Here is a 12990-nt window from a genome sequence, read left to right on the forward strand (position 1 = left end):
AGCACTCATAATACCAAGCAGCTTACTAATCTTCCAGGATGGAGCACTTCTGAAAGGAAATGAGAATCAGTGGAAAGGAATTTATGGTAAAAAGATGAGAGAATAGAGGAATTTATCATTTATTCCCTTCCTGAAACCCAGCAAAAACATTATGAAGGACTACAGCATTATCTCCACCTTTTATAAAACGAGAAAAGGACCCACTCAAAGACTCAGAAACTTCAGCCAGTGTGAGGGGTCACAAAGCCTAGGCATGCTTCTCTAGATCTTCAGCAAGGCTCAGATGTCTCTAAAAGTAAATATTACAGCCCTGAAATGCCCAGCCGAGACTTCTTTGTTTGAGGACAGGGCATGGAGTGGGCCACGAGAGAGGCAGCGAGCATCCCTACAGAGCTGAGATCTCTGTGGAGGCGGAGTTGAAGGCGGAACTGTTTGGAGGCGCCACCTGTACGTTCACCACCGTCCTCTAATGCAGAGGAACAGGGAGGGGAGGTGAAGGGGAGGAGAGAAGACAAGTGGCATTCTGCTCTGTGACTGCTGAGGGGAGAAAAACAAGCTCTGAACGAGTCAAAAGAGAGACTGTCAATGATCTGAGCTCCACTTTTAGCCATGGTGACCGCTTCCTAATCTGTGAGCCTCAAGAGTGGAGGAGGTACTAACCTTGACTTTGACCCTGACTCTAGCCCTAACCCTAATGTGTCCCTGGGACGGAGTGTAGAGCAGTGTTTGATGAGTGGGTGTTTGAGGGTAAAATCCATTTTGGTCGACCTGCTGCCCTGCCTCACTCCCTTGCGAGCCACACTGTTTTTAAACAAATGGTAGGTCCAATAGATCCGCCCATTAAAAGACGGTTAATAACCAGAAAGCATCCAAGTGGGATTTCCATGTGGATAGAGATGCTCCAAAAGGAGGGGGGAAAGGTTAAAGAAAGAACAAAGGAAAGGAAAAGGTAGATGAGAAACACGTGTCTGATAAAGATTGCTCCAGAAAACCGAAGAATTTTTCTGGCAGATACTTCTCTGTGGCCTCAAGAAAATGAAAGAGAAACTTTGGTGAAAACGCTCAAAGACAAGTCACAAGATACCAAAAAATATAACGTCACAAGGAAGATGAGAATTAAGCTGGTAGAACTAAAAAAACACCCTTAAAGAAAATAATTTCAGAAACAAAAGTGATGTTAGAAGTAGCAAAAAGTGGAAAAAGACATTGCAGAAATTCATCAGACGTCGGAGGATGGGCCTGAGAAAATTATCCCAAATCAAATGGAGAAGAAAGAAGCACGAGGTAAAGGGTAATTAGCAAGACCCCATAATCAGAAAAAAGAGAACAGGAAACAGAAAAAGAAGGCTCGAAGGTAAATTGTTTTGAACTAAAGGATGACCTGAACCTTTAGTTTAACATGTCATGATTAGAAAAATATTGCTCAGAACAATCAACACACTATCACATATTTGGCAAATTACTGAACTTTGAGGATAAAAAAGAACCCTTTGGGTGTCTAGATGGTGCTGATAATAATAATAATAATAAAAATAGTAATAATAGTAATAAAAGATAAAGCCACCTACACAAGGAGGGAATTCAGACTAGCTCATAAGTCTCTAGGACCACATTAAAACCCAGAAAACAGTGGTTTAATAGTTAAAGGATTAAAAGAAAGGATGTGTGATGTAAGAATTGTATATCCTTGTCAATTGTTGTTTTTACCAAGACTTCTAGTCTCAATGAAATAAGCAGTCCTGAGCCATTTTGAAAAATAAAATTGCTATACGATGAAATAATGAAAAAATGATAATAAAATAAGAATCCAAGAACAGAGAAGATGTGTGGTGTAGAAGGATTGGTGATAAACTTAGAACCTATTTAAATCTGAAACCAGAACGAAGCCTAAACAGCAGTGGGAATTTTAGCTACTGGAAAGAAACAGAATATAGTAAACTTGGATGTTTTACACCATAGGAAGGAGGATAAGGGAGCAGAAAAGAAAAGAAGTGTAGGTATACTAATTTCCTCATTTGTCATTATCAGGAGTAGGTAGAGATCATCTGAAGTTGATAAATCAAGAAATAAAGAATTCTTAATATTTAAAGTTATATAAGAAACCACTGGAAGAGTTAAAACAGACCGTAAACCTTCTAAACCACCAGCAAAGGAAACACACACACACACACACACACACGTGAACACAAAAATATTCACAGAAAGTTGGAAAACAAAGTATTACATTCATAAGATATAATACAAATACAAGCGTATGTCTATGAAAGGCATATAGATAACAAACTTACTCAGAAACGCTAAAATAAAAAGAGGGGCAAAGCTAAACCAGGCAAATGCAAACAGAAGGAAAGCAGAATTCTTGACATTAACGTCAGTAAGTTTGAATTCAAGCAAAAGAGGTTAATTTAGGAGGCTCTCTGAAAGTTCTGTGGTCTTGTTTTGCTGCATCAATAGCTCCTGGCCTCCAGAATCTGAGAAGTAAGTCCCGAAGATCTTCTAATTGGTGATACATTCCACGCTCACGCCATCCAAACGTCCCAGGAGCCAATACAATGGAAAGGAACAAAGCAGAACGGGCCGTTGTAGCCCTGGGTCCTTGTTATGGGATGAATCGTGTCCCCCCCAAATTTATATGTTCAAGTCCTAACTCCCAGTACCTCAGAACGTGACCTCATTTGGAAATAGGGTCTTTGCAGATGTGATCAGTTAGGATGAGTAGGGCGGGCCCCCTAAGCCAACATGACTGGTGTCCTTATAAAAGGGAATTTGGACACAGACACACCAGCACAGGGAAAACGCCAGGTGAAGACTGGAGCTGTGCTCCCACAAGCCAGAAGCTGGGGGAGGGACCTGGAACAGGTCCTTCCCCAGAGCCTTCCGAGGGAACCCGGCTCTCCTGACACCTTGATCTTGGACTTCTGGCCTCCAGGACTGTGGGAGAATACATTTCTGTTGTTCCACACTCGGTATGCCCCGTGCAAACTCAAAATGCACCTCAGAGCAGCCCGAACGGCTAGAGGACGACATGGGAACTTGAGGAGGAGAATATATTACACGCCTCAAAAGAATGGATTGTCTGATCTAACTGCCTTTGTTAGTGGGTTGTCCCTTTCTGACTATTTCCTCTTCGTTTTCAGATCGTGGCCAAGAGATACAGAGATTTTGAATTTCCTTCTGAAATGGCTGGCATCTGGAGATACTTGAACAATGCGTATGCTAGGGATGAGTTCACAAACACGTGTCCAGCCGACCAGGAGATAGAACACGCATATTCGGATGTTGCAAAAAGAATGAAGTGAAGTCGGGGTGTTTTCTGTCTCGTCTCAGTCGTTATGAGCTAGACTATGAAAAGAGTGTGTCCTTTGTGTTTCCCTCCCAATAACCATCCTTCGCAAAATAATGCCCATATTTTAACAGTGCACAGGCCATAGCGTGATCCACTCGACACCAAATGATACGTAGTCTTGTAATTTGTCAACTCGTGTATCTGAATAATACCAGTATCTGTTGTTATACACACCAATTATCCAGTTTATATTCATTTATGTCTGTAACATTCTGGGACCTGCAACACATGCCCTAAATATCTGTAATCCACAATATTTAGGGCATGTGTTTTGCAGTTTAAGTTTCAAAGCAAATAAGGTTCGGTTCAATTCTGCCTTTATTTAAAAAATTGTATCTGTCTCTGATAGTTTTTAATCATGCATAGCCTATTCTTTTCTGCTCTAAAATAGTAGTTTAATCTTTTTTCAGAACGAAAATTCTGTTTTTGTCATTACAAATTACACGCTTATTTTAATATTTTAAAACAATGTCAGAGGGTATAAAGAAAGAAAAGAATCACCTAAACTTTCACTACACTTAGAAAACTACTGAGAACTTATCGGTGAACATCTTCCAAATCCTCAGACTCTCTCTTTCTCACACACACATTCACACCGCACATAATTTCATGCCTCCGTGGTATTGCGTTAGTTTATTTTCAAGGACTGGTGAGGGGACCCCTTGGTAATGCCTTGATGGCCAGCCATAGAGGATCTAAAACAACAGATTCAGCAATGCAGAGCTCAAGAGGGCGCTTGTGGCCAAGCTTCACAGGGATGGAGAACTGTAGGGTCACAGACCCACAGGGACCTGCAGGGACAAGCGGGGACCGGAAGCCATGGAGGGTCCCCACCTGCCTTGTTCCTGCCTCCAGGATGCCACTGCCCCTGGTTCCAGGGAGGGGATGGAGGAGGGTGTCTGTCTGTTTCCCTTCCCAGCTCTCTTTCGGGGTCCTTCTCTTGCTCCCCGCCTCTCACAGAGAGCACGCTTTCAGGAGGACTCTTGACATCAGCTGTGTGTGGCAGAATCTCCCTGCCCTGTGTTGACATGTGGACCGAGCACACCTGATCCCTTCTGATGGCCGTGCTCTCCAAGACATAACACTGTCCCTCTTCGGCCACGATGCCGTGTAGGGCTAGCCCGGATCTTGTTGCTTCTCTGTTCTCTCTAGTGTCATTTCGAGGTCAAGCAAGGAAAATCCAGAGAGATTAGATTCATGGTGACTCCTCTTGAGCAGTTCTGGCAAACAGTCATGCTGGGGAGGAAGTGGAAACTCCTGAGTCAGAAGAGTTTCTGGTTCATCTGTGACTTTCCCTGCCCCGTCCGTGACCCAGCCCCTCAGGCGCAGCTCCCTGTGGGCTGGGGCCGGGCTCCTAATCAAGCCTTGGAAGATAGAATGGGAGGCTGTTTCCATACTCATCAAGATTCACTGGGTTTGAGTGTTATCTGCCAGGCTGTGTCCCTTTGACATTTGTACACACCTTCCAGAAGACCTGCTTGTCCAGTTGGTGACAGCACGTGGTTGATGTTAAACGCTCGTTAGAAAAAAAATATATACACCTGCTCACCGGGCGATTCATTTGGAAGAGAGGAAAATGCATTAACAGTAACCATTCTGGGATTTAGTGAAAGATGTCTAGTAAGAGAAACAAAGTCCTTGAGACGGTGGCCACTTTCTCTCTCCTCTTGCTGGATGCTACGGTTTTACCGGGGGCGGCTGACCCCAGCCCTCCACTTGCTTCGTTAGCCATTTTTGGAGGTTGTGTCTAGCATGTGCCGCCGTGATTCCTGTTTCACATCTGTTTAGGAGTCAGGTTTTTAAGATGAGTTTTACCGTGTTACATTTAAACTTAGTAAATAAATTGACTACCTGATGTTACTCGTGCAAACTTTGTATTTTTAGAGGTTAAAGTAATCTACATAAACTCAGTGATGCCTTAAAAATTAAATGGATTATAAAAATGTTTACATGGAACCAATATCTTTGATTTTTCTTTTTTTTTACTTTGCATTCTCCACTGAGATAATCGTGTGTGTGTGTGTGTGTGTGTGTGTGTGTGTGTGTGTGTGTGTGTGTGTGTCTATCGTTTCACCTGATCCCTTGCTTGATGGGAAAAGGTGTGGAGTAAGTTGCGGGATATGATTTGCCCCAGGACACATCACTAAAATGACCCTGATCCACATCACCCTAGGGATAGTCCTATACTATAATTCTCTTTTCAAAAGGTAGGATGGGATAGGAGTTAATACTTACAGGAACTTTAGAAGGGAGACCCCGCTGAGATTTAAAGAAACAAAATGAATGGGAATGAGCTTCCTTTAAAATGGCAAGAGGGGCTTCCCTGGGGGCGCAGTGGTTGAGAGTCCGCCTGCCGGTGCAGGGAACACGGGTTCGTGCCCCGGTCCGGGAGGATCCCACGTGCCGCCGAGCGGCTGGGCCCGTGAGCCGTGGCCGCTGAGCCTGCGCGTCCGGAGCCCGTGCTCCGCAGCGGGAGAGGCCGCAGCAGTGAGAGGCCCGCGTATCGGGAAAAAAAAAAAAAAAAAAAAAAAAAATGGCAAGAGCAGCTTTGAACCAGAGATTATCAGTAGTTGAATTCGAGATGATCTGTGTCTGAATTGTGACCCACAAAGACATTCTAATGGAGCCTTAAAGAGGTCTGAAAAAACACGTGTGACCTGTCCTTGTCCAGGTGGCTGAAATAGAGGCCCTGCGGACTTCCATGTTTAAGTGTATTTGTAGGAAATCGGCTGGTTCCCGGCCGCCTTCCCCTCCCGGGGGCCCTCGCCCGCACACCCCCTTCAGAGGCCCCTAAAAGCTATTCATATGTGGGAAGGTGGGAAATGTTCCAGGGCTGTTCAGCTGGCTTCAAGTCTTTACTAGGTGTGGGTGTTTTTCAAACGACATGTATTTGTTCTTGCAAGCATACCATGCAGAATGCAAATACGAGCTGTGAGTGCAGCACTCCTTTGAGGCTCATCGTGGGAAGGTTCTCAGGCTGAGCGGATTCCGTTCTTGCTTTTAGTTGCCCAAGAGACTGGACAGTTCAGAAAAAAATAGCTCTACTTCTGAACATAGATTCTCCAAATGTAGGCTGAAAAAGAATATGTGTCACAAAGCTGTACTTTCTGGACACGGTGCAGCAAGTAGGGATGGAACGATAGAATTTAGCTCAGGAAAGAACTATCAGAGATCCGAGTTCTCGGTAGGTCTCCTGTGATCTACGGGACTATCCCCAGGAATTCAATGTCTGCCCAAGCCCTCCTGTCCAGACGGACAGACACACACACATGCACATACTACATACACGCACACTCACATACATACACACAGACATACTCTCATACACTCACAGTCACAGAGACACATTCACATATACACACACTGACCACACGGTCACAGCACTTTCACACGTGTCCGAACGTGTAGATATACATTCACACACACATACACAAACGCATCCACATTCACACACACAATCATACACATTCATGCGGTACACTAACACACACTTGCACATTGGCATACACTCAGGTACCTACATATGTACACACACACACGCACATACACACAGCCTGCAAGGCGAGGTCTGGGCTCCCTTCCACCCCTCCTTCAATTACTGACCAGAAACACACTCTTAGCAATATTCCGCCCACGCCTCCACCCCAACTTCCAGTGGTTCATAGTTAGGCTTTGGAAAAAAAATTAAAGAATAGCTTTTTTAAAATAAGGAAAACCCAATCTTTCTTTTACAGTTTAGAGAACCAAGATGTGTATCATTCTAAGAACATAAGATTCACAAAACCCTGGATACATAAAATGGATCCATTAAGGGATGTTTGTTTATGTTACCATTGTGAATTTTTCCATCTGACCAGTTTCCCTTCACACGTTTGATTTGAGCTTGAACACGGGAGGGCATTTTGGGGGGGTCAGAAGACCAGATGCGTGTGGTGTCTCCCCGTGATTCGCCGGGGCCTCTGCAGGTGGTGGGCCTTCCGGGGGTCCCTGCCCCCTGCCCGCGGGCTCAGGGACCCAGGGGGCGGCCGCCGGCCAGACGGACTGTGCTCGGGCACAGCCACCCTCCCACTGCAGAGGGTTCCAGCCATGTCTCCCTTGCCTTGAACAGGCCACTTAGTCAGGGAGGGAGAAGGCCTGAGCTGCCATTTTCGTGTCAGGCCACAGTCCAGGGGAAGCTGTGTTCAGATGCAGGGAGTTACCGATTTGGGGATGGAAATATCTATTTAGGGAGTAAGGCCTGGTACTGGGTCGCCAGTGGACCTCAGAGCATCTGCTGTTCATCTCTGCCCTGTCAGGGACCTCTGCACGTGTTGCCCAGCCCCTGCCTCTCTCCTGCGGCCCCTGCACCTGGCAGTGATCCAAACAGCCCTCTTGAAGCAAGGCCAGTTTTCCTGACGACACACCCACTCCCATCTTTTCCTCATTTCCCTTCGGTAAGGGGCTCCCTGACGTACCCCTGGGTGAGTGGATTCCTAGGACAGCGGCCATCCGTGACTGGCCAGGGGTTTACGCACGGCTCAGCTGACCTGGCAAGCTCTCTCCCCTGCAAAGCCATCTCTCCAGGTGGCTGCTGTGAATCTGAGTCAGGCCCCTTCCTGAAAGCCAGACACTTAACTAACATCTACTAGAACCCGGAGAAGCCGATCAATCTTTCAGATCCCCTCAGGCTCCAGGAGAATCACTCCAGAAGGAGGGGAAACCATCCTTGCTCGGGTGAAAGGGGGAGTTGAAATAGCATGAAGGGTTTTTGCTTGCTTGCTTTTCTCTGACATTGAGTGCTAACAAGTTAAACACGTTTCTAGCCTCGTCCCCATAAGGCACTTTGAAGCAGTGGTGATGTTAAAAAAGAAAAAAGAAAAAACAAACAAGAGGACACGTAGGGTCCTAAACTGGCCCTCAGTACCTCTGACACAGCTGAATGATCATTGAATCTCTCTGAGCCTCGCTCTTCTCGACTGTAAAATGGGAACAATATCTCACAGTCGCGTAGAAATTGGTGTGTTTAGTTCTCTGTGAAAACTGCCAGGCAGCCGGCTGCATACAAGTGGTATTTGCTCTTATACGGGTTGTGTCCAAAGGGACAGAGCACGAGATGACAAGTTTACAGCACCTTGAAACTTTCTTACAGAGGAGGAAAACAGTTACACCCTGACCTCCTGGTTCCCTACAGTAAAGCACCGCCTGGGGGATGGTGGTGGCTGACTGCCCCGCTCTCCCCTTTGGTCAGTCCCCGTGGGCCGTCCAGGGCTGGGCCAGTCCTCTCTCAGGCCCCTGTGAACTGGGTGGGCTCCACAGTGGACGGTTGGCTCTACTGGGACCCCTCCCATTTGGCTTGGAGACAGTTTTCAGCCGCGTGGCATTTACTCGAGGCCCTGAGAAGTGGAAAGGCAGGTACACCCAGGGGAGCCGTCTGCAAGCCAGAGCCCAGAGCCCACCTGGGCAGGATGCCCCTCTCACCACTAGGGGGCGCTTCCTCCCATTTTCCCCGGAATGGGGCTTCCGACGGGAACCTGTTGGGTTACCCACCCTGGCCTGAGGCTGATTCAGCCTCAGACCTTCATCCAAACCCGGTCCAGCTTTCTCGGTGTCAGCCTGGGGTGGCCCACGGGTCAAAGGGTGGCCTTTCCGGACCACAGAAGCAAAGCATAGGAGGATCCTGCTGGTCTCAGCCAGCTTGCAGGAGGTCCACACCCACGACAGGCTGTGTTCTGAGGTATCGAAGGCTGTCGTGGAGGGGCTCCCGCTCCGTCCTGTGGCTTTCTGCCTTGCCTTGGAATGTCCTCAAGGGCCGGAAGCTCCCCGTTACCCTACCTCAGGCACAACTCCCTCTTGAATGGCCCCTCACCCATTTCCTGTTGGTGAAAACAGATGCGGGTGCGGGCGTGTCCTGCCTTGTAGACTTCAGGGGCTGAAAGAGCCCTGGGGTCCCTCCTTGGCCCCCACCCCCACCCCAGCGCATGAGCCCAATGCTCCGATGGCTCAGAGACGCACGAGGATCTTAAGGAAGGGCCAAGTCCCGGGATCCTGTGAGGCCTGCAGTGGTGGAGGGTTCACCTCACAAGCCTGGGCTCCGGGAGCCAGCACACCTGCCCAGCAGACCTGGCCTCATGGCCCCGGGCCCGGAGGAAGGTGTGAGGACACCTGAACGGGTGGTTGCGTGGTTGGTAGGAGGATGCACTCTCCTGCCCCCATCCTGTGGCCGCATCCCCAGGCGTCCTCCCGGCCCCCTCGCCGGCCCCCGAGGGGAGGAGGGGCAGCACACTGTGGGATCAGAGGACGGGGAATGAGGTTCCTGCTGCCGGTGGGAGCCCTGGGGTTACCGCTGGACGACAGCCTACTCGATCGTTCCTGAATCGATGGCCAAGCAACGGACAAATCCGTCTATTTGATTTCCCTGTACGACTGTACTAAAAAGCAGCCGAGCCGGGGGCTTCCCTGGTGGCGCGGTGGTGGAGAGTCCGCCTGCCGATGCAGGGGACGCGGGTTCGTGCCCCGGTCCGGGAGGATCCCACGTGCCGCGGAGCGGCTGGGCCCGTGAGCCGTGGCCGCTGCGCCTGCGCGTCCGGAGCCTGCGCTCCGCAACGGGAGAGGCCACAACAGTGAGAGGCCCGCGTACCGCAAAAAAAAAAAAAAAAAAAAAAAAAAGCAGCCGGGCAGTCTGGACATCGGACCTTTCCGCCCAGTCCACAGTCCTGAGACTGCTGTCCAAATTGGGCCTCAGCTATTTTGCTGCCGGAGAAGAAGAAAAGAATAATGAATGTCCTGTGGCTCGTTTGTGAGTGTATTATTATGCCATGGAGCTCAGCTTCGTTTGTCACCAAAGCCCACCTCTTTGCTGGCTCTTTCTGGCATCCGAGTGGGCCGATGTCTTGAGTGTGTTCCTTAGTGAAGGAACCTGGCCGCCTTTCATCAAACCGGAAGGCGGCTGCTCACACCCCACGAAAAGCAGAAGATGGAGACAGATCTTGGATGTTCCTGGAAAGAGACTCAAGAGAAAAAGGGGCGGGTGAGGGCTGTAGCATACACCCCAGGTACGTAAGTACTTTCTTGTGTCCTCGGGCCTTTCAGGAAGCCCATGAAACTGACACAAAAACTGAGTTTAGCTGCAGCTACCAGCTGCCCAGTGTTGAGGTTTGTGACTTGGGGGGAGGCCAGAGGCCCGGAGCTCCCGATGAGCCCCGGGCAGTGTCATCCAACCTGACCCTTGCTGGTCATATCATGTGCCAAAGTACTTGAAAGGTGTGTAGGAGTGTCTGAAACACTTGCACATGATTTTCCAACAGTGTGGACTGCACTCAAAAAAGTATAAGAAACACACAGGTTATTCTAACAAGGTTCTTTGCCTCTTGGTTTTCAAATCTGGAACAAGGCTGAGAGGCTTATTCACGGGGTTCCCTTTCTTCATGATCTTGGGTTCTCTCAAGATTGGAGCTAAGAGGAAGGAGAAATGGATTAGGGATGCACCTGGAATTCTAAGGGAGACCAAGTAAGCAGGATGTGTCCTGCCTCCATCATAATTGTTCAACTTTTATTTTATTTTATTTTTTTGCAGCTCACTGGTCCCCAAAGAGAATATTGTTTGAAAGAAAATCTTAGGGTTATTTGGTGGTGGTTCAGGTGTTGGGCAGGCCATCTTGGTGCATATTTTGGCATTTTTTTTTCCAGCTCAGGCAAGGTAAAGGAGAATTTGTTGTATTGAGTAGGATACTAGAATACACAAAAATTAAAAAGAAGTAAAAAAAAAAATGTGTCTTGCTTTTAAAGACTGTGTGGTGATAATGACAAAATAGAACAGCAGCCAGAAAGATGCCCAAGAACATTTGGTATAATGGAAACCAAATGGGTGAGTGGCCAAAGTGCACATTTTTACCCTGTAGCTGAGGTGATGCTACCCCAAATGATGTAACAGAGTGACCAAGCGCATTTGGGTAGCACTTTACAGAGCCTGTAACAAGTATGCGGTTCCATAGGTCATGGGTGTGTGTCGGAAGTTGAGGAGGACATTGTGACTGCAGCGAGGTGGCCGCCATCTTGCCTCCTGGTCCTGGAGCGGCCTTACTGGCTTACTGGGTTCTGTCAACTCTGGGGCCTTGTACCATCTAGAGGGGGCGAGACATTCCAGTCAGAGAATCGGCAGCTTACAGGCTTGGAGGTGGGAATAAATGGAGGAGTGGGTGGAATATTGGCTAAAGGTTTGTTTGTCTCGTCTTTCATCTGAAAACTAAGGGATGGGCTAGATTGGTGGGTTTCAACCTTGACTGTGTATCAGAATCATCTGAGTAGCCTTAATAGCTACCAATGCCCAAGGCACACTGTGGCGAGCCTTGCCCTCTGAGGAAGGCGCCATTAAGACCCTCATAAGCCTCAGGGCCCGACTGTACTCTCCTTGGTCTGCATCCTGGACTTTATGGTATGAACGTAAAAAAGGAGATGGTCTTTGGCCAGATCGCCCCAGGGACCTGCTCAGTTAATGGGAGTCCCTGGTTGTTCCCTAAAGCTAGGAAATGCAATCCTGGAGGGGAACTTGGTGCCTTTGTGGAACAAGCGATAGATTCCATAGATTTGCTGATGCAGGTAATGCAGATAAGGTGGCGATTAAGCCGAGAGAGAGAGATGGTAAACCTGCTTAGTTCCACAGAACAAAGGTTATGCAAAGTTTCTACTTTACATTGACTATGCAAAGTCCCTGCTTTAGGGGTATATATACGGCTATGCTTTGTTATTAAGCTTGCCTTGCAACCATCAGTTGTCTGTGCCCTTCTGATCCCATACCTTGGTGCGTTCAGTTCCCTACCCCCTCTCGTCGATTGTTGCTGCACTTTGAGGACCCGCCGCGGCTGGCTGGCGGCAGCACACCTTAGGTCAACTTGAATCACAGTCTCTGGGTTTGGGCTTGGACATTGGTGTTTTTAAAATCTCCCCAGGAGATTCTCTTGTGCCGCTGGGATTAACAGCCACTGGCTGGACGCTCTCTGACGTTATTTCCAGCATTAACTCTCTCATTTCTGGGTCCTGGGTTACACAGTCCTGGTGGGGGTGGGAGAGGGAGAAGAGTGATGGAGGGGTTGCCCGTACACATTACCTCTGCTCGCAGGGCAGCTGGCTGAGCTAGCCACACAAAACCAGTGTACTAGTCAACCAGTGGTTGACTAGTGACCGCCCCCCACCCCGAAACTCTAGTCCACTTGGGGTCTCAGAATTTGACCTTACTTGGAAATAGGTTCTTTGCAGATGTAATTAGTTAAATTAAGATGAGGTCATATTGGATTAGGAAGGGCCCTCAATCCAACGTGACTAATGTTTTTATAAGACGAGAGGACGCAGAGTCACACCCAGAGGGAAGAGGCCATGTGCAGATGGAGGGAGAGACTGCAGCACCAAGCCACGAGGTGCCAAGGATTGCCGGCAACACCAGGAGCGAGAAGAGGCGAGGGGCGATCTCCCCTAGAACCTTCAGAGGAAGCTTGGTTCTGCCAACCCCTTGACTTTGGACTTCTGGCCTCCAGAGCAGCAAGAGAGTAACTTTCTGTCTGTTCTTTTGAGCCATCCTCTCTGTGACTGCAGCCGCAGGAAACTTATGTACCCGGGGAAGTTTGGATCTCAGAATGGCTGAGTCACTTTGTCATTGCTCGGCTCTAAGTGAC

At 48.4% G+C, this 12990-nt stretch overlaps 1 protein-coding gene across 3 annotated transcripts in view; it reads left to right on the forward strand.

The window, feature by feature from the left end:
- CLIC6 (chloride intracellular channel 6) overlaps positions 1 to 5299 on the forward strand; it is a 44312-nt gene extending 39013 nt beyond the window's left edge. For all 3 annotated transcript variants that reach the window (XM_067035377.1, XM_067035379.1, XM_067035378.1), the window contains exon 6: positions 3138 to 5299. In XM_067035377.1, coding sequence (XP_066891478.1) covers positions 3138 to 3299 — 162 coding nt within the window. In that variant the 3' untranslated portion in view covers positions 3300 to 5299. The remainder of the gene's footprint in view (positions 1 to 3137) is intronic.
- Positions 5300 to 12990: the final 7691 nt, after the last annotated feature.

The sequence above is a fragment of the Kogia breviceps genome, chromosome 5 (assembly GCF_026419965.1).
Source record: "Kogia breviceps isolate mKogBre1 chromosome 5, mKogBre1 haplotype 1, whole genome shotgun sequence".
Classification (NCBI taxonomy): Eukaryota; Metazoa; Chordata; class Mammalia; order Artiodactyla; family Physeteridae; genus Kogia; species Kogia breviceps.